The sequence below is a fragment of the Oncorhynchus clarkii genome, chromosome 3 (assembly GCF_045791955.1).
Source record: "Oncorhynchus clarkii lewisi isolate Uvic-CL-2024 chromosome 3, UVic_Ocla_1.0, whole genome shotgun sequence".
NCBI classification, from domain to species: domain Eukaryota; kingdom Metazoa; phylum Chordata; class Actinopteri; order Salmoniformes; family Salmonidae; genus Oncorhynchus; species Oncorhynchus clarkii.
This window is the reverse complement of record NC_092149.1, coordinates 62,650,093-62,671,798: the sequence shown is the minus strand read 5'-3', so window position 1 is coordinate 62,671,798 and position 21,706 is coordinate 62,650,093. Positions and strand designations below refer to the sequence as shown.

Below are 21,706 nucleotides of genomic sequence, written 5' to 3'. Positions count from 1 at the left end.
GCAGTACTGTAGATAAATTGAAACGGCAATTTAGACACTGTGAAAACATCTTTTTTTAAATACTCACGTCACCATAAGCTGGATCTTTGATTATAGTCACTGCATCAATGTGTCTTCTTGCATTGTTGAAAATACAGTCTGTAATATCAAATGTAGAAAGGCCATAGTACATGAACAAACCCCAAAATCGACCAAACCTGAGGCAAATACAAAATACAGTATGTGAGGGTTGATATGGGAGTAAGACTAACAGGTGGAAGTTCTGTCTGGAGAATCTGTCATACCATTAAGCTATTTGTATTTTATTGTAGCAGAGATATTGCATCAATATATTATTATAGTTCTAGCCTGCTTGAACTTTACAACTTTTTATGGCAGTGATGGTCACCTTACTGATTATATGATTACTGTAACACACCATAATCTTGGCATTTAATACAGAACAAATAAGTAAATGTAATTTTTATTCAGGAAACATGATTGTCAGTATTTACTACATGGTTATGATACCGAGTGCTTTGGAGTTATTTTAACAAATAATCATTTTTACAAACATCAGTGCATTTAGAAACACATGAATCAAAATGTTTCACTGGATAGCTGCACTGCACATATAAACATAAAACAATTATATCAATATAATTTTAAAAACAAACAGTAAAACAGTCAAATAAAATTGGAATGCATATACTAAATGGTAAAACCAAGGAAATATAAGCATTAGCACAGAACAAACAGTAAATCAAACTTGGAATGTATATAGTACTAACAGTAAATGGTAAAACCAAAGAAGAACAGCAAAACAGTACAAACAGTCAAATGAAATTGGAACACATATACAGTAGTAGTAATAGTAAATGGTAAAATAGTAATATTTCCTTACTCAATATTAAACCTAAATATGTGCTTGAAAGAAATACATCCTGGAGTCTTTGCAACAATGTGACAAAAACCCAGATTAGATCATGTATACAGTACATTTTATATTTACACTACCGGTCAAAAGTTTTAGAACACCAACTTATTCAAGGGTTTTAATTTATTTTTACTATTTTCTACATTGTAGAATAATAGTGAAGACATCAAAACTATGAAATAACACAGGTATCATGTCGTAACCAAAAAAGTGTTAAACAAAACTAAATTTATTTTATATTTGAGATTCTTCAAATAGCCACCCTTCGACTTGATGACAGCTGAGCACACTGTTGGCATTCTCTCAACCAGCTTCATGAGGTAGTCACCCAAAATGGAATTTCTTTCCTTATTAATGTGTTTGAGACAGTTGCGGTTGAGATCAGTTGTGTTGTGACAAGGTAGGGGTGGTATACAGAAGATAGCCCTATTTGGTAATAGATTGAGTACATATTATGACAAGAACAGCTCAAATAAGCAAAGAGAAACGACAGTCCATCATTACTTTAAGACATGAAGGTCAGTCAATACGGAACATTTCAAGACCTTTGAAAGTTTCTTCAAATGCAGTCGCAAAAACCATCAAGCGCTATGATGAAACTGGCTCTCATGAGGACCGCCACAGGAATGGAAGACCCAGAGTTACCTCTGCTGCATAGGATAAGTTCATTAGAGTTACCAGTCTCAGAACTTGCAGCCCAAATAAATGATTCACAGAGTTCAAGTAACAGACACATCTCAACATCAACTGTTCAGAGGAGACCGTGTGAATCAGGCCTCCGTGGTCGAATTGCTGCAAAGAAACCACTACTAAAGTACACCAATAATAAGAAGAGACATGCTTGGTCCAAGAAACACAAACAATGAACATTAGACCCGTGGAAATTTGTCCTTTGGTCTGGAATCCAAATTGGAGATTTTTGGTTCCAACCGCCGTGTCTTTGTGAGACGCAGTGTGGGTGAACGGATGATCTCTGCAGTGTGGTTCCCAACCTAAAGCATGGAGGAGGAGGAGTTTATGGTGTACGGGTGCTTTGCTGATGACAGTCTGTGATGTATTAGAATTCAAGGCACCCTTAACCAGCATGCCTACCACAGCATTCTGCAGTGATACGCCATCCCATCTGGTTTGGGCTTAGTGGGACTATCATTTGATTTTCAACAGGACAATGACCCAACACACCTCGAGGCTGTGTAAGGGCTATTTGACCAAGAATGAGAGTGATGGAGTGCTGCATCAGATGACCTGGCCTCCACAATCCCCAACCTCAATCAAATTGAAATGGTTTGAGAGGAGTCAGACCGCAGAGTGAAGGAAAAGCAGCCAACAAGTGCTCAGCATATGTGGGAACTCCTTCAAGACTGTTGGAAAAGCATTCCAGATGAAGCTGGTTGAGAGAATGCCAAGAGTGTGCAAAGCTGTCATCAAGTTGAAGGGTGGCTATTTTAAGAATCTCAAATATAAAATATATTTTAATTTGTTTAACACTTTTTTGGTTACTGCATGATTCCAATTTGTGTTATTTCATAGTTTTGATGTCTTTACTATTATTCTACAATGTAGAAAATAGTAAAAATAAAGAAAAACCCTTGAATGAGTAGGTGTTCTAAAACTTTTGACCGGTAGTGTACATTTTAGTCATTTAACAGACACAGTTGGTGCATTCATCTTAAAATAGCTACATGGAACAGCCTCATATCGGTCATAGTTAGCTACTTTGAGGAAAAATTTACTATCAGCAAAGTCAGAGTTAAAAGGGTAAAAGGGGGGGGATAAAGTGTGAGTGTTAGTTAATGTTAACAGTAGGTTTATAATAGGATTCAATGTTGAACCAATTTTTAACACTTGGCTGGGATTGCATCCGTTACGCTGTTCTAGATGTTCAATATATGTCAAAAGCCAGTGGGCCCTTCATTGAGAAACCAATGACAAAAGACACATTTTCTCCCTCGATTTTTCCACAAAGCTGGCTTTTGAACATTGGAATGACTTCGATCTTTGAGCCTGTGTTCCAGGTAACTGCCAAAATTAATTTTCTTTGAACCCATCCTGTCACCCTGCAAAGGAGCTCCTTGACCCTCTCATGCTTCCATATTTTGCCATTTTCCCAGAGCGAAGCAAAGTTTTCTTGTGGGCTTACACACCTCTCAAGTTCTCCAAGGTGGATAAGACGGTCATAGCCCTGTTTCTTCCCCAAGAAGAAATGGACAACAGGCGACTTTCCATTCAACACAGATTTCATCTCGTTCCAGAATGATGTCCTCATCTGTGACACATAGCTTCCCAACTTCTGAGACTCCACAGTTTGTGACATAACGATCTGTTGTGGCCACAGCAGAGCTACAGCAATGAAGTGCAATGCCAAGGTCTCACCATATGGGATTTGACCTTGAAGAACTTGGCAAAGAAGATCAATGAGGATCTTATACGGGCGAAGGTGTTGAGATTCAGGTTTGACACAGCTTAGCACAACATTGGCATAGATGAAATTGACCATTTCTCTCACGCTCCTTTCAGGAGTTTTACTCAGAATGAAGTCATACTGCCGGACTATCTTTACCATCATGTCAGTTGAGGTAACATTGGAGAGACAATTTAGAATCCCAGAGTAAGTATCAGCTTTTCTCATCTCCAAAAATTGCCTTGCCTTGTGAATTTGGAGCATGATGCTCAGGTTCTTGTTTTTCATTAATTCTGTGGAATCTGTCTTGCAAAAGAGGTCACTGTATTGATAAAAGCACCGGAAGAGCTCCTGTCGAGTTCTTTCCTCTCGGCTGTCTTTCAGGGTGAACCTGGGACCCAAATTGACATGAAAGCTGTCAAGAAAATCAAAATGCCTCTTCATGTTATGTCTGAGGTTGTACAAAAGATCTTCAAATTCACGGAGAATGCAGTAATACAAGCCATGTTTGTGATGTTTGGAATCATTCCTCGCAACATCTTGGATTGTAAATCTGCCAGACAGAACTTCACTCAGAATATCATGATGGCAATTGCCTGAAGAAAACACTGGACATTTTTCCAGTATTTCGATGATGATGACTGCAACCTGAATTTCTCCAAGGCACCCTGCAGTGTTGAAAGGGCTGTTGTCTCTCTTGTTTTGTACTCTCAGAGTAGCCTCCTTCTTTGCAATTTCCTGTGTATCCCTGAAGGCCTCTGTTGCTGACTGGGCCATTCTAAGATAGCCTTTGAGCCTTTCAGGTCTTATGGGATCTTCTTTGTCACTTTGTATTTCACTCTTTAGCTCATGCTTGATCACTTGTGCAGATGTGTCAGAAATGTAGGAGTTATCTCTGGAAAGATCTTTCGCATTCTTTGCCCAGTCCTTTGCCTCCCTGAAATCCCTTTTCTTCAGGTATTGGTATCTGGCAAGAAGCTGAGAGATGACAGCATCTTTTTCAAAGCGCTTGGCTGCATTGAATAGAACATTTTCTTCAACACCTGGTGTCTCCTTTGCAATATCCTGGATGAGAGGTGAAAATTGAGAATCTTCACCCTTGACTGAGTGATGTCTTTTCACTAACATGGTGTGAACATCCTTCATGAGTTTATCTTTGCCCTGTATGCACTCATAAAGCTTGTCTGTGGTGAGCAGTAGATCAGTGATCTCAGCTTTGGTTACACTGTATGTGGTTGTAAGCTCCTTCAAACAGTGCACGGCCATGCTTGAGTGGATCATTCTCACTGCCTCGAATACAACCTTAGCCTCCTCTGTGCAGCAGGTCACTAGAGTGGAAAACTTCCCAAATCCAGCCTTAACATCAGAGGACCCACTATAAGGCTTGGTCTGGAGGCCAAGAAACTCTTCACAGAGAGAGACTGAGAGTGTTGCACCCTTGCAGTAGACATTCAACAAGACCAGAACAGCAATGAGTTGTGCATGTTTGTGATTTATGTTGAAGCTCTTTAGGGTGTTGCGAGCCACACCCTGTATATACTCGGGTGAAAAGTTCTTCTTCATGATCATGAAAGCGTAGAATGTGTCTGCATTCTTGTAGGTCTTCTCAATCTCCTCCAGTTTTTTCTCGAACTGCCTCTGCTCCATTTCAGAGAGGTTATTGCCAATGAACACAGTGTCTTCAGTTGATTCAGTCTTCTCCCAAGACTCAGCCCTCATGCAATTGAGTAGAATGACCTGCGGGGACCTAGATCCAATGTCCTTCTTGACACATTCCTTCTCAATGAGCTGCTGCAAATCATATGCGTCATCCATCTCCTCAAAGTCATCTAGCATGAGCAACACAGGAATCCGGGACGATTGTTCTGTTGTCTCATACATCAGTAGCTTGACCACCTGCTCGGCAACAACAACATGATCCGCGGTTCTGTCCCTCAGAACAGCACAACGGAACTTGTCTTTCAGTGCCCATAATATATGCATGGCCAGTGTAGTTCCACCACATCCTGGGACATGCAAAAGTTTGAAGGACACACAAGCTTTTCTCAAAGAGCTCAAAGCTGGCAGGACAGTGTTCATGATGAAGTCAAACTTGTCCCGTTTGATGAATGGCATGGATCCTGGCTGCTCAGAGAAATAGAAGTTCCACCATAACACCTTTCCTCCTTTGTAGAACTTTTCCTGTATGATGGCCTTGTCTTCATTTCCTCCCTCACACTGATTCACACACAGAACATTCAGGATGTCTAGGCTGCCCTCTTCTTTCTTTTTTAACATCACTTTGCTGCCTCCTCCACAGGGTAGGAAACGGCTGGATTTCCGGTTGTCTGACCACAGACTGAGGACGGTGCCGTTAACTTCAGCAAAACTGAGCTGATATATTGATCTTGCTTTAATGTCTAATCCATAGCGGGATTCAATCAGGTCCCTCCAGCAGGTGAATGCTTCTTCATTTTCACAGATGCAAAGTATTTGCTCTGTTCCTCTGAGCTCCTGCCAGAATGTGCTGAAGGTCTCAAGCAGAGGGTCCATTTTCTCACTCACAGTAGATAGCAATATAAAAATAACCAGGAATCTCTTGTGTGGTAGCACATCTTTCCGACACAGAAATGAAATCACATTTCGTACAGACGCTCCTTTCTCTATTAACCAGTCATCTACATCTGAGGGTCTCTCTCTTTCGATACCCCCATTGCAGAGGATCCAGCTGGTGTTTCGAGTCAGTTTTAGCTTGCTAGCAATGTCCTCGACAGCCTCTGTGATTTTATATTGTACTGGCAAGTGGATATTTATTGTACTCTGGTCTTCAAAGTGCTTCATCAATCCATGTTTTGCCGACTCAGGGTCAAAGTCCAAAACAGCAGTTGGGTTTAGTTCAGGAATAAATCCCAGGGATTCCAATTGAACTAAATGTGATTTGTTTGTCACTATCAAATACCGCTCAAAGTGGGACTTGTCTAAGGATTGGGATCCACCTGTTATCATTTCACTTAGTCTGGAGCCCTGGACACTACTTTTAACCACACTAAGGCGATTTTCCTCCGCCTGTTTTCTTAGCAGTGACAGCTGTGGCACATCGTCGAGAAACCTATTGTATTCTTCCTTTGGCTTGGCAAAAGTGGTTAGTGCAAGGAGATCCCTGCTGCTGCTGTGATCACGAATGAAGAAGTGTTTTTTCTCCTCTTTCTCTGTTTCTTTGCTTTTGGACTTCCTCTTTGATTTCCTTGTATCCAAGTGGAAAACGTGATAGAAGTTCTCTTGACAGATCACAAAGTCTGGCACAATGTCCACTTCTATCACATACTTCTCTGAGGATGTCATATCAGGATTGAGAACCTCAACAAATCGAGGTGGTTTGATGCACATCTTGGCTGTCTGGATATGTCTATACTCAAAATGACCCTCAATGGCTTGTGGCAGAGCATTGACATATGCCTCTTTGTCCGGGACGCTAACTCCCAAAACTTGCCCATGAACAAAGTCTGGCTTGTCACCAACTCCAAAATGTATGGTGCCATTAGTGCGGCTATTCATGCAGGCTGCTGCAAATCGAATAACCTCATCAGTGAACTTTTCCATTTTGCTCTCCACAGCTGCCTCTGACATATGGATGTATCCTTTATATTCATGACAGGGTTCGATATAGTCTGATGCACCGGATTCTGTTACATCAAGAACGCTGTTCGCCTTGTATCTGCAGGCATCATGGTGTCGATGAAAAGGGTACGGCTTGCACGGTCTCCCAGACTGATTTGTTGTTGGGCTACTCAACTGCTCTTTCTTAAATTTCAAATGTTCATCCCTCTTGTGAATGATCAACTTTGCAGGCCCCAGTGTGACACCCACCTCTAGTAAATCAGATTTTTCTAAAAGTAAAAGACTGGGCCCATTAATGTTCTGCTGAAGCAAGATATTTGCAGATTCACCATCCACACAAGCCTCGTTGAGAGCCCATTGTTTCACATGATGTTTATTCCAATCCTTAATCTCATCTGGCAGGTCAGTTGGTTTGTCATCTTCATTCTGAAATAAAATAGTCAAATTTCATTCAAATGTATAAGCCACTGTATATGGATGTTAACAATAAGATTATTGACAGCTGATTTAACAGTGTTTTATCCCATCTAAAGCTATGACCACAAGCAGAACATAACCGATGTGTATACTGTATAAACCAAGCAGAAAAAAATTTGAAAGACAACCCCAGATTCTGAATGTAGTTTTGGTGTTTCTGTTTCTGACAAAAATGATTTGTTATATACCTTGATTTCGACTTGTTCAGCCATACTGAAATCCATTGAATCCTTTTCACTGAAGTGGTTCTTCAGTCAAACTTATAGAGAAGCTGAAAAATATTGTGACATTATATTCCATTACATGAAATTCAGTATAGTCACCCATTGAATAGGCCAGAGAGATTCAGAATTAAACCAACAAAACTTGATTTACCCAATTTCTTTCTGTCTTCACCATACCTGCATAAAGGCTGTGCTGCCGTGTTGCTGTAAACATAAAACAAGGAGGGCAAGAATATATTATCGTGAAACTGTAAAAGGATACCATCACAAACATTGTAACTAAGGTGGTGCACACTTGCTGATCCAATCACTTCCAAATTCGTTTTGAATAATGCCCGAGGCACAAACAGTTTCAATGAACAGATAAAATCACGAGGTCAAACAAAGTTAAATGAAACAATTCAGTTTAGATTCAGGCTCTGAATGTAGGCCAACTAGCAGCTACTCTGTGTAAGACAAGATGTAGCCGTGGTCTGCAAATCACAAAAGAAGGGAGTTGGGTGTCTAAGAAAAAAAACCAAAATGGTACAAATATGCAGTTCTAATGATCCCAAAGAAACAAATAATGAATACCTAATGCTGTTCAATGGTCATTTCAATTAATTATGTCATTTTGGGGGGATAATGACAGTGAGAAAGTCAGTTTTGGTGACTTTTTATAAGGACATTCTACTCCAAAATGAATTAAAATAAAATTATGCTGACATCTTAAACATAAAATGCTCCCAATAACATATTTGTCAATATTATCAGGCAGGACCCTATGATCACTTGGCTACATAGCTGATGCCTGCTGGACTGTTCATCAATCACGGTACTCCATTCTGTTTATTTGTCGGCCCCAGCCGCAAACTCAGGCTCTGTGTGTAGTTAACCGACCCTCTCTGCTCAATCATCGCCATTTTACCTGTTGTTGTTGTTTAAGCTGATTAGCTGTTGTTGTCTCACCCGTTGTTGTCTTAGCTAGCTCTCCCAATCAACACCTGTGATTACTTTATGCCTCGCTGTATGTCTCTCTCAAACGTCAAAGTGCCTTGTATACTGTTGTTTAGGTTAGTTATCATTGTTTTAGTTTACAATGGAGCCCCTAGTTCCACTCATCATACCTCTGATACCTCCTTTGTCCCACCTCCCACACATGCGGTGACCTCACCCATTATAACCAGCATGTCCAGAGATACAACCTCTCTTATCATCACTCAGTGCCTGGGCTTATCTCCGCTGTATCCGCACCCCACCATACTCGTCTGAACATTATGCGCCGAATATATTCTACCACGCCCAGAAATCGCTCCTTTTATTCTTTGTCCCCAATGCTCTAGGCAACCAATTTTGATAGCCTTTAGCCGTACCCTCATCCTACTCTTCCTCTGTTCCTCGGTGATGTGGAGGTAAACCCAGGCCCTGCGTGTCCCCAGGCACCCTCATTTGTTGACTTCTGTGATCGAAAAAGGCTTGGTTTCATGCATGTCAACATCAGAAGCCTCCTACCTAAGTTTGTTTTACTCACTGCTTTAGCACACTCCGCCAACCCTGATGTCCTTGCCGTGTCTGAATCCTGGCTTAGGAAGGCCACCAAAAATTCTGAGATTTGCATACCCAACTATAACATTTTCCATCAAAATAAAACTGCCAAAGGGGGAGGAGTTGCAATATATTGCAGAGATAGCCTGCAAAGTTCTGTCATACTTTCCAGGTCTATACCCAAACAGTTCAAACTTCTAATTTTTAAAATGAATCTCTCCAGAAATAAGTCTCTCACTGTTGCCGCCTGCTACCGACCCCCCTCAGCTCCCAGCTGTGCCCTGGACACCATTTGTGAATTGATCGCCCCCCATCGAGCTTCAGAGTTCGTTCTGTTAGGTGACCTAAACTGGGATATGCTTAACACCCCGGCCATCCTACAATCTACGCTAGATGCCCTCAATCTCACACAAATCACCAAGGAACCCACCAGGTACAATCCTAAATCCGTAAACATGGGCACCCTCATAGATATCATCCTAACCAACTTGCCCTCTAAATATACCCCTGCTGTTTTCAATCAGGATCTCAGCGATCACTGCCTCATTGCCTGCATCCTTAATGGGTCTGCGGTCAAACGACCACCCCTCATCACTATCAAATGCTCCCTAAAACACTTATGCGAGCAGGCCTTTCTAATCGACCTGGCCCGGGTATCCTGGAAGGATATTGACCTCATCCTGTCAGTTGAGGATGCCTGGTCATTCTTTAAAAGTAATTCCCTCACCATCTTAGATAAGCATGCCCCATTCAAAAAATGCAGAACTAAGAACAGATATAGCCCTTAGTTCACTCCAGAACTGACTGCCCTTGACCAGCACAAAAACATCCTGTGGCGGACTGCAATAGCATTGAATAGTCCCCGCGATATGCCGCTGTTCAGGGAAGTCAGGAATCAATACACGCAGTCAGTCAGGAAAGCAAAGGCTAGCTTTTTCAATCAGAAATTTGCATCCTGTAGCTCTAACTCCAAAAAGTTTTGGACACTGTAAAGCCCATGGAGAACAAGAGCACCTCCTCCCAGCTGCCCACTGCACTGAGGCTAGGTAACACGGTCACCACCGATAATTCCATGAAAGTTAAAACTTTCAATAAGCATTTCTCAACGGCTGGCCATGCCTTCCTCCTGGCTACTCCAACCCCGGCCAACAACTCCAACTCCAACCCCGGCCAACAGCCCACCCCCCCCTGGACAAAACCTGGACCCGTACAAATCAGCTGGGCTAGACAATCTGGACCCTCTCTTTCTAAAACTATCCGCCGCCATTGTTGCAACCCCTATTACCAGCCTGTTCAACCTGTCTTTCGTATCATCCGAGATCCCTAAAGATTGGAAAGCTGCCGCGGTCACCCCCCTCTTTAAAGGGGGTGACACCCTAGACCCAAACTGTTACATACCTATATCCTGCCCTGCCTATCTAAAGTCTTCAAAAGCCAAGTTAATAAACAGATCACTGAACATTTCAAATCCCACTGTACCTTCTCCGCTGTGCAATCCGGTTTCCGAGCCGGTCACGAGTGCACCTCAGCCACGCTCAGGGTACTAAACGATATCATAACCGCCATTGATAAAAGACAGTACTGTGCAGCCGTCTTCATCGACCTGGCCAAGGCTTTCGACTCTGTCAATCACCGTATTCCAGACTCAATAGCCTTGGTTTTTCTAATGACTGCCTCGCTTGGTTCACCAACTACTTTGCAGACAGAGTTCACTGTGTCAAATCGGAGGGCCTGTTGTCCGGACCTCTGGCAGTCTCTATGGGGGTACCACAGTGTTCAATTCTCAGGCCGACTCTTTTCTCTGTATATATCAATGATGACGCTCTAGCTGCGGGCGATTCCATGATCCACTTCTACGCAGACGGCACCATTCTGTATACTTCTGGCCCTTCCTTGGACACTGTGCTAACTAACCTCCAAACGAGCGTCAATGCCATTCATCACTCCTTCTGTGGCCTCCAACTGCTCTTAAACGCTAGTAAAACCAAATGCATGCTTTTCAACCGTTCGCTGCCCACACCCGCCCACCCGACTAGCATCACCACCCTGGACGGTTCCGACCTAGAATATGTGGACAACTACAGTGCCTTGCGAAAGTATTCGGCCCCCTTGAACTTTGCGACCTTTTGCCACATTTCAGGCTTCAAACATAAAGATATAAAACTGTATTTTTTTGTGAAGAATCAACAACAAGTGGGACACAATCATGAAGTGGAACAACATTTATTGGATATTTCAAACTTTTTTAACAAATCAAAAACTGAAAAATTGGGCGTGCAAAATTATTCAGCCCCTTTACTTTCAGTGCAGCAAACTCTCTCCAGAAGTTCAGTGAGGATCTCTGAATGATCCAATGTTGACCTAAATGACTAATGATGATAAATACAATCCACCTGTGTGTAATCAAGTCTCTGTATAAATGCACCTGCACTGTGATAGTCTCAGAGGTCCGTTAAAAGCGCAGAGAGCATCATGAAGAACAAGGAACACACCAGGCAGGTCCGAGATACTGTTGTGAAGAAGTTTAAAGCCGGATTTGGATACAAAAAGATTTCCCAAGCTTTAAACATCCCAAGGAGCACTGTGCAAGCGATAATATTGAAATGGAAGGAGTATCAGACCACTGCAAATCTACCAAGACCTGGCCGTCCCTCTAAACTTTCAGCTCATACAAGGAGAAGACTGATCAGAGATGCAGCCAAGAGGCCCATGATCACTCTGGATGAACTGCAGAGATCTACAGCTGAGGTGGGAGACTCTGTCCATAGGACAACAATCAGTAGTATATTGCACAAATCTGGCCTTTATGGAAGAGTGGCAAGAAGAAAGCCATTTCTTAAAGATATCCATAAAAAGTGTCGTTTAAAGTTTGCCACAAGCCACCTGGGAGACACACCAAACATGTGGAAGAAGGTGCTCTGGTCAGATAAAACCAAAATTGACCTTTTTGGCAACAATGCAAAACGTTATGTTTGGCGTAAAAGCAACACAGCTCATCACCCTGAACACACCATCCCCACTGTCAAACATGGTGGTGGCAGCATCATGGTTTGGGCCTGCTTTTCTTCAGCAGGGACAGGGAAGACAGGTTAAAATTGATGGGAAGATGGATGGAGCCAAATACAGGACCATTCTGGAAGAAAACCTGATGGAGTCTGCAAAAGACCTGAGACTGGGACAGAGATTTGTCTTCCAACAAGACAATGATCCAAAACATAAAGCAAAATCTACAATGGAATGGTTAAAAAATAAACATATCCAGGTGTTAGAATGGCCAAGTCAAAGTCCAGACCTGAATCCAATCGAGAATCTGTGGAAAGAACTGAAAACTGCTGTTCACAAATGCTTTCCATCCAACCTCACTGAGCTCGAGCTGTTTTGCAAGGAGGAATGGGAAAAAATGTCAGTCTCTCGATGTGCAAAACTGATAGAGACATACTCCAAGCGACTTACAGCTGTAATCGCAGCAAAAGGTGGCGCTACAAAGTATTAACTTAAGGGGGCTGAATAATTTTGCACGCCCAATTTTTCAGTTTTTGATTTGTTAAAAAAGTTTGAAATATCGAATAAATGTCGTTCCACTTCATGATTGTGTCCCACTTGTTGTTGATTCTTCACAAAAAAAATACAGTTTTATATCTTTATGTTTGAAGCCTGAAATGTGGCAAAAGGTTGCAAAGTTCAAGAGGGCCGAATACTTTCGCAAGGCACTGTATAAATACCTAGGTGTCTGGTTAGACTGCAAACTCTCCTTCCAGACTCATATTAAACATCTCCAATCCAAAATCAAATCTAGAATCGGATTCCTATTTCGCAACAAAGCCTCCTTCACTCACGCCACCAAACTTACCCTAGTAAAACTGACTATCCTACCGATCCTCGACTTCGGCAATGTCATCTACAAAATAGCTTCCAATACTCTACTCAGCAAAATGGATGCAGTCTATCACAGTGCCATCCATTTTGTTACCAAATCCTCTTATACCACCCACCACTGCGACCTGTATGCTCTAACCGGCTGGCCCTCGCTACATATTCATCGCCAGACCCACTGGCTCCAGGTCATCTATAAGTCTATGCTAGGTAAAGCTCCGCCTTATCTCATTTCACTGGTCAATAACAACACCCACTCGTAGCACACGTTCCAGCAGGTATATCTCACTGATCATCCCCAAAGCCAACACCTCATTTGGCCGCCTTTCCTTCCAGGTCTCTGCTGCCAGTGACTGGAACGAATTGCAAAAATCGCTGAAGTTGGACAATTTTATTTCCCTCACTAACTTTAAACATCAGCTATCTGGGCAGCTAACCGATCGCTGCAGCTGTACATGGTTCATCTGTAAATAGCCCACCCAATCTATCTACCTCATCCCCATACTGTTTTTATTTTATTTACTTTTCTGCTCTCTTGCACACCAGTATCTCTACTTGCACATCGTCATCTGCTCATTTATCACTCCAGTGTTAATCTGCTAAATTGTAATTATTCGCTCCTTTGGCCTACCTCCTCATGCCTTTTGCACACACTGTATATAGACTTTATTTTTTCGACTGTGTCATTGACTTGTTTATTGTGCTATTGGCTTGTTTATAGTTTACTCCATGTGTAACTCTGTGTTGTTGTCTGTGTCACGCTGCTTTGCTTTATCTTGGCTAGGTCGCAGTTGTAAATGAGAACTTGTTCTCAACTAGCCTACCTGGTTAAATAAAGGTGAAATAAAAAAAATAATTTAAAAAAGGTGTGCTATTTAGCAATAAGCATTATCACCTGATGCAGCACAGCAGCTATAAATAAATAGGCTTGGGGTTTCCCATCTACATTTACCGGATTGGGCTAATCAATAGCTAGATCACAAACTCTAAAGTCTAAACATAAGTTAGCAACATATTGATGACTTGAATGTCCAAAAGAAATGTTCCACTGGCATTCAGCCAACCAAGGATTATGTACTGTGAATATAATGTAGGCTACACTTAGCCCTGGTACATAGCCCCAGTCTTCCCTATGCATTCAACACCATTGGCAATCGCTAAAGCGCATAATTCAATTGAGATTTTTTTGTCACTGGCATACACACAATAACCCCATACTGTCAAAGTGGAATTATGTTTTTCGAAATGTTTTAAAATGAAAAGCTGAAATGTCTTGAGTCAATAAACATTCCACCCTCTTTTTATAGCAATACTACTACATTCAGGAGTAAAAATGTGCTTAACAAGTCAACTAATAAGTTGCATGGACTCTGTGTGCAATAATAGCACTTAACACTAGAACCACCTGGCCTTTTAGCCTATTAGTGCCCGCTAGAGAACGTTGAGAAGGTTGCCAGGTGTCCCATTTAGCATACGCGTCAGATGCATACCAACCTGCAAGGTACGCAAACATAAGCACCAAGACTTGATAAATAGTGCATAAACAATTAATTATAAAACATGAATATCATGAAGAAATATTAGTCTAAATATATCCATGTAAAAATATAACAATAGTTATTGTTTTTAGATAGTCAAGGATATGTTTGTATAATTCTACAATGTCCTAGTGAAAAAAGTCCTAATTTTCCACACTTCCAGTCAATGACACATCAATATTATAACAGTCTAATAATAACATTTCATATATGCTATTGAAAGAATCATTATTTGGTTGTCATTAAAAAGGTCTCAGGTAACATTAGAAAACTAAAAAACTACTATTTCAAAGAACATAATAGCATTTTCATTAGTTTATGTTCCTCTAGACCCCTCAAACTCAACTCTGGACCTCAACTCTGGCCTGCATTTTTTCATTGTTCCCCTATAATCAGGGACTGATTTAGACATGGGACACCAGGGGTGTGCAATTCATTATCAGGTAAGAGCAGAACACCAGCAGGCTCCGGTCCATCATAGGGAAAGAGTTGAATACCCCTGCTCTAGGCTTTATGTAAAAACGAGTCCATCACAAAGAAGTCCATTATACATTTGTTTTGGCAGGTTTAAAGCAAACATTGTGGAAATAAGAAAATGTATTTAAAAGATAACAGAATGGAGAATTGTATGTTTATTATGTTACTAGTCTGCTTAGCAGCCAGAGCATTGCTGCCACTGCTAGTGGTCAATTAATGAAAGCATGGACAGCACAGATATTCTTGGAAAAAGTGACATTTGAAAATAGAGCTGCATCTCTTGAATTTTGAGAGCTACTTGACAAAGTAAGTGTCATAGAAACTGCAGAATATGCTCTTTCTGATACTACATAGAAATCAAAATGTTTTACCTGCATGTGACTGAAGGAGGATTTGATAAAGTAATGCTCCTTTCCCTGCATCTGTCAAATAAGATCTCTTCATGTATAATTTGACAACTGATAATGTCACTCATCAGACTACTGTCAATTTAATCGTGTCTATACGCTAACTCTTATTATTATAAGAGAAATGAGTTTCAGTACATTTTAGTTGTAGTTTTGATGGGTCTGGCTGACTGACATCAATTGTTTCGCCTTGCTCATCAACTTGCATTATTCTAAAGGCCTCCTGCAACAGGTAGCATGTTTTCATTTCCCTTACAATAGATCTAATTAGTAATAGCATCATAGTAAATAAAACAGTCACTACCATTCTCTTTAAAGTAAAACGAAAAAGTATCAATCTGCAAGGCGCGCGGTTAAATTATTTGTTATAAACATGAGCACCAAAGTTGATAAATAGGCGTAACACAAACTAATCATTACACTATTGTCTTTCTAAATTAAATTAACCTCTTCACCCTTCTTATCATTCAGTAAGGCCTAATTTAAATTAAATTGTGAAGTAACGTGCACAATTAACACCCATTCATTAATTTGTCATTCATTCAGTGAGGAGAGAGATACACATTAGCACCTAGCTGGGTATCAATGTCCTACACTGCATCGTCTTGGCGGGTTAGGTTCAGAATAGGTGTGGGGAAAAAAGTTTTCTGTTTGTGATATAAACATTCTGACAAACGGGCAATGTAAAACTCAAACATTTAGGAAAAGTCAGGGAAGGAGCAGGTTATAGCTTTTTTGTGTGTGTGAGTGTGTGTGTGGGAGGGGGGGGGGGATATTTACAAAATCAAACGTCAGTGGCCGTTAGCCTAATACCCTGACTACACCGCTCGCGCATGTGGCTGCAAAATAAATGTAGAAATGTATGTTATTCAATCATTGCACCCACACTCCTCACGCGGGTCAACGAGCGTCTGCGTTGCCAAGGGCTAAAATAGAAGTCCTTTTTATTTCTGACGCAGATCGCGATGCAAGTCCTGCCTCTCCTATCTCCTCATTGGTTTATAGAAGCAGGTACCCACGTGCCATCTCCTCATTGGTTATACCCACATGGGTGATTGAAAGATGAACTGTGTTGCCAGTCGTCGTGGTAATACTATGAAAGTTTCGATGCCAATCACCATATAAATTCAAAGATGAAAAAGCCTGGAAGGAGAAGAGATGACTAGAAACGATTCGGTTGACCGGTTTATGTGTGGATTACATTTTTCGGAGTAGAGAACCTTGTGCATTTCAGGTAAAATAACAACTCAATGTTTATATCCCAGGAAAAATTAACTAGAAACAGAAAGCTAGCTAAATAGGACAAATGAGCTCGAAAGTGCAAGCTAACTAGCTAAATTGCCATAAATGTCTAATGCTTTTCGACCTGTCCCCAAATTAAGGTAATTGGCTCAGAGTTTGTTTTGATATTTTATCCTGAGTGTCGTGATCACGTATGGTGTAGGGGGACAAAATACATTTATGCACGATGGCACACGCGCGAGGCCAGTTTGGGTTCCGTGTAAGGCGTTCTACATGATTTTTGAGTGACTACCTCATCTCTGTTGCCGGCACACAATTATCTGTAAAGGTCCCTCAGCCGAGCAATGAATTTCAAACACAGATTTAACACACTGCTAAACACTACAAAGATACAAGCGTCCTTCCTAACTCAGTTGCCGGAGAGGAAGGAAACCACTCAGGGATTTCACCATGAGGCAAATTGTGACTTTAAAACTGTTACAGAGTTTAATGGCTGTGATAGGAGAAAACTGAGGATGGATCAAAAACATTGTAGTTACTCCACAATACTAACCTAATAGACAGAGGGAAAAGAAGGATGCCTGCAGAAAATAACAAAACATGTATCCTGTTTGCTTGGGCGAAATCCAATACCACGTTTTATTGAGTACCACTCTCCATATTTTCAAGCATAGTGGTGGTTGCATCATGCTATGAGTATGCTTGTAATTGTGAAGGACCGGTGAGTTTTCATGATAAATAATAAACGGAATGGAGCTAAGTACAGGCAAAATCCTAGAGAAAAATCTGGTTCAGTCTGCTTTCCACCAGACACTGGGAGATCAATTCACGTTTCAGTAGGACAATTTACCTAAAACACAAGGCCAAATCAACACTGGAGTTGCTTACCAAGAAGACAGTGAATGTTCCTGAGTGGCCGAGTTACAGTTTTGACTTCAATAAAATTGCAAACGTTTCTAAAAACATTTTTTCACTTTATCATTATGGGGTATTGTGTTAAGATGGGTGAGAAAAAAATCTAATCCATTTTGGATTCAGGCTGTAACACAACAAAATGTGGAATAAGTCAAGGGGTATGAATACTTCCTGAAGGCACTGTATGTAGAAACTGTTTTTGTTGTATAGCACACTGTATTACTTATACAACTAATACAAGGACATGTTACGTAGCTAGGAGTGGTGGGTGCGGAGTCAGGCGCAGAGAGCAGAGGGGTTTTTGGTTTGCCGTATTTTTTCCGGTAAGAATAAGGTCACGCCTACAACTCGGGGTCTAAATTTCCTGTTGAGAGTTAGAATAGTAGAATACACATGGTGCAAGTTTGCAATTTGGTTGTGAATCAGCAGTTTTCCTCATGTTATGTCAGTCACTGACAGTCCCTCGATAAGCCACGTCAGCTTACAAGTGTTTTTATTTTTACTATTTTCTACATTGTAGAATAATAGTGAAGACATCAAAACTATTAAATAACACATATGGAATCATGTAGTAATCAAAAAAGTGTTAAACAAATCAAAATATATTTTATATTTGAGATTCTTAAAAGTAGCCACCCTTTGCCTTGATGACAGCTTTGCACATTCTTGGCATTCTTGCAACCAGCTTCATGAGGTAGTCACCTGGAATGCATTTCAATTAACAGGTGTGCCTTGTTAAAAGTTCATTTGAGGAATTTCTTTCCTTCTTAATGCATTTGATCCAATCAGTTGTGTTGTGACAAGGTAGGGGTGGGATACAGAAGCCAACCCTATTTGGCTTCTATAAAAGACCAAGTCCATATTGTAGCCAGAACAGCTAAAATAAGCAAAGAGAAGCAACAGCCCATCATTACTTTAAGACATGAAGGTCAGTCAATACGGAACATTTCAAGAACTTTGAAAGATGCTTCAAGTGCAGTCGCAAAAACCATCAAGAGCTATGATGAAACTGTCTCTCATGAGGACCGCCACAGGAAGACCCAGAGTTACCTCTGCTGCAGAGGATAAGTTGATTAGAGTTACCACCCTCAGAAATTGCAGCCCAAATAAATGCTTCACAGATTTCAACTAACAAACACAACTCAACATCAACTGTTCAGAGGAGACTGAGTCAGGCTTTCATGGTCAAATTTCTGCAAAGAAACCACTACTAAGCGACACCAATAAGAAGAAAAGACTTGCTTGGGCCAAGAAACATGAGCAATGGACATTAGACCGGTGGAAATCTGCCCTTTGGTCTGATGAGTCCAAATTAGAGATTTTTGGTTCCAACCGCCATGTCTTTGTGAGATGCAGAGTAGATGAATGGATGATCTCTGCCTGTGTGGTTCCCACTGTGAAGCATGTAGGAGGAGGTGTGATGGTGCTTTGCTGGTGACACTGTCTGTGATTTATTTTGAATTCAAGGCACACTTAACCAGCATGCCTACCACAGCATTCTGCAGCAATACGCCATCCCATCTGGTTTGCGCTTGGTGGGACTATTATTTTTTTCCAACAGGATAATGACCCAACACACCTCCAGGCTGTGTAAGGGCTATATGACTGAGGAGGAGGTGCGATGGAGTGCTGCATCAGATGACCTAGCCTCCACAATCACCCGATCTCAACCCAATTGAGATGGTTTGGGATGAGTTGGACAGCAGAGTGAAGGAAAAGCAGCAAACAAGTGCTCAGCATATGTGAGAACTCCTTCAAGACTGTTGGAAAGGAAATTACAGGTGAAGCTGGATGAGAATGCCAAGAGTGTGCAAAGCTGTCATCAAGGCAAAGGGTGGCTATTTTGAAGAATCTTAAATATTAAATATATTTTGATTTATTTAACACTTTGTTGGTCACTACATGATTCCATATTTGTTATTTAATAGTTTTGATGTCTTCACTATTATTCTACAATAGTAACATTAAAGAAAAACCCTTGAATGAGTAGGTGTGTCCAAACTTTTGACTGGTACTGTATGTGCGCAAGATCACGCAGCATGGAGCCAGAGTTGTTAAACTTTGATGGAGATTGCTTGGTGGGTTTGAAGTATTCTGAAGTGTACATGTATGTATTTGCAGAATCAGCAAAGAGTTGTTCAACTTTGATGGAGAATTAACCGTGAAAGAGAACAGCACTGAGTCCTTCCTCGATGAGCCATATGAGAGCCAACAAAATCTTGCTTAGGGCCCCAAAAATGCTAGCGGTTGCCCTGCATAGAATGCAACAGGTTGAACAATCTAATTGATAAACTATTCTACTATGGGATTGTCTGATTTTGCTGTTGTTAACAGGTGTTGTTGGCTGTGGAAAATTGAATGTGGACAAAAATATTTCATTTACATAGGCCTACTACCGGGATTCAGCTCCACCTTGCTTAATTTAATAGCGGGAGTAAACAAGTGGTGGGGTTGCATAAAGCTGAAACACAAATTCAGGGTTGTGGCTTTAATTATATAAAATGTAAAAACTCCATGAAGAAGCCTCTGTAGAAAGGGTTCTACATTGAACCAAAAAAGTTTATTCAAAGGGTTCTCCAATGGGGACAGCTGAGGAACCCTTTAAGGTTCTAGATAGCACCTTTTTTCCCCAAGAGTGTAGTGTAACACTTTTCTTGTAGTTTTCGCCCTTTATGTTAGGCTACTGTAGTTCAATCTGCAACATGTCCTTGATTTCCATAATACACGACAATCGGTTCCAACGGACGTTTTAATGTCATTAATAATAATAGGCCTATAGAAATTTGACATCCAGATAATGGATAACCTACGTGCGCGGGCTCGTCGATGTCAAATGAGGATCGATATCAGACTGAACATAAAACATATTTTATGTAAATTATAATTATATTGGATGCTTTCTTATAATGTAAAACGTAATGCAAACTTACCACTCGTGATTATAGTTTTGATGACAGCTTTCAACATGACATCGTTTGCTGGTCTTTGTGGTGAGAAGAAACGATGGTCTGGTACTGAAAATATTTTTTTGAAAGGAGAAAGATCTGGAAGGATGCAGAAGACTCAAATAATATCACGGAGAGGGCGGTCTGATGGCAAACATCTGACTTCACTGAATTAGTGTAAAATATGAAGTTGTTGTTGACAAATTCAATCGAACACTATTATCGAAATATGAAAGATTTTCAAAGACTTTGTTAATTAAAAATTTTATTTTAAACGATTGTGTGTAATACTGAAACTGCGTGCAGGGGTGGGCTTTAGCGGTCTTCTCTGGGCAATCCCTTTTCTCGGGTTCCTCCTTAAACATTCGGAGCATTTCAGTTGAAACGAAACTTCACTTGGGGTGTATCTCAATAGTCCGAAGTGGTCCTCTCTGTCTTCTCTTTTTCTTCTATGCTATTGAGTTGAAAGGAGAGGATATGTCCATGATGTATGTCCACCTGTACATTTAAGTTAATATTCTTATTTTTTACTATTTCTTATTGTTGTTGTATTGTCGAGATGGAACCTGCAAGTAAGCATTTTGTTGACAATGTATACCAAGCCTATCCCATACATAAGAATAATAAACTTGAAACGTGTACTGTGCCCTATCCAAATTTTCTCTACACAAATGATATGGAAATCCAGAGTAGGGATCTACTTGAAATGTATTCAAATGCAGACAAACCCAGAAAACATAGCCTACAACCTTGAAGCTGAAAGCTCAGACCATTATTGTGGATCATTCTTAGTCCTCCTACCCTGGTCACAGGATCGGAACCAGCTACAGGACTTGCATGCTGGACGAAGCTGAAAGCCAAGTTGGGGACATTGGTGAAGAGGACAGCCTACTGTCTGCTGCTCAATAACGTACCATGAAACCTGATCGTATGACTAATTTGAACTTTGTTTTGTGACTACAAATGCAGTCCAGGAATACTCTGTAATAACCATATATCCTATCATTTACTCTGTATGTAATTCTATGGTGATAAAGTTATAAAATACTTCATACACGTAATGTAAAACACAAATGAGTAGTGTAAACGGATCATCAGGTACAACTCAAATTGTTACTGTAGCCCAGCGAATTTATATAAAAAAATTAGAAAATCAGCTGGGAGTATTAA

General features: G+C 40.8%; 1 protein-coding gene and 1 pseudogene across 3 annotated transcripts; both read right to left on the bottom strand.

The window, feature by feature from the left end:
- LOC139385845 (transcription factor CP2-like protein 1) overlaps positions 1–21,706 on the bottom strand; it is a 35,067-nt pseudogene that overhangs the window by 6,032 nt on the left and 7,329 nt on the right.
- LOC139401054 (sterile alpha motif domain-containing protein 9-like) lies at positions 448–20,891 on the bottom strand. 3 transcript variants are annotated; one of them, XM_071145574.1, is made up of 5 exons: positions 19,082–19,146; positions 18,228–18,293; positions 7,767–7,819; positions 7,580–7,662; positions 448–7,340 (listed from the first exon to the last, which is right to left on the bottom strand). In XM_071145574.1, the coding sequence occupies exons 4-5, from the start codon at positions 7,613–7,615 to the stop codon at positions 2,799–2,801; spliced, it is 4,578 nt and encodes a 1,525-aa protein (XP_071001675.1). In that variant the 5' UTR covers positions 7,616–7,662; positions 7,767–7,819; positions 18,228–18,293; positions 19,082–19,146; the 3' UTR covers positions 448–2,798. The 3 variants fall into 3 exon arrangements, with proteins under 3 accessions (XP_071001675.1, XP_071001671.1, XP_071001678.1); XM_071145570.1 differs by lacking the exons at positions 18,228–18,293; positions 19,082–19,146 and adding an exon at positions 20,522–20,891; XM_071145577.1 differs by lacking the exons at positions 18,228–18,293; positions 19,082–19,146 and adding an exon at positions 20,522–20,835 and having other exon boundaries at positions 7,793–7,819.

Bases quoted from the DNA above. Each gene is read 5' to 3' on its own strand.
- LOC139401054 (XM_071145570.1), bottom strand. From the start codon at position 7,615: ATGGATTTCAGTATGGCTGAACAAGTCGAAATCAAG. The intron at 7,341-7,579 runs GTATATAACAAA...ATTTTATTTCAG, and splicing joins CTGAACAAGTCGAAATCAAG to AATGAAGATGACAAACCAAC.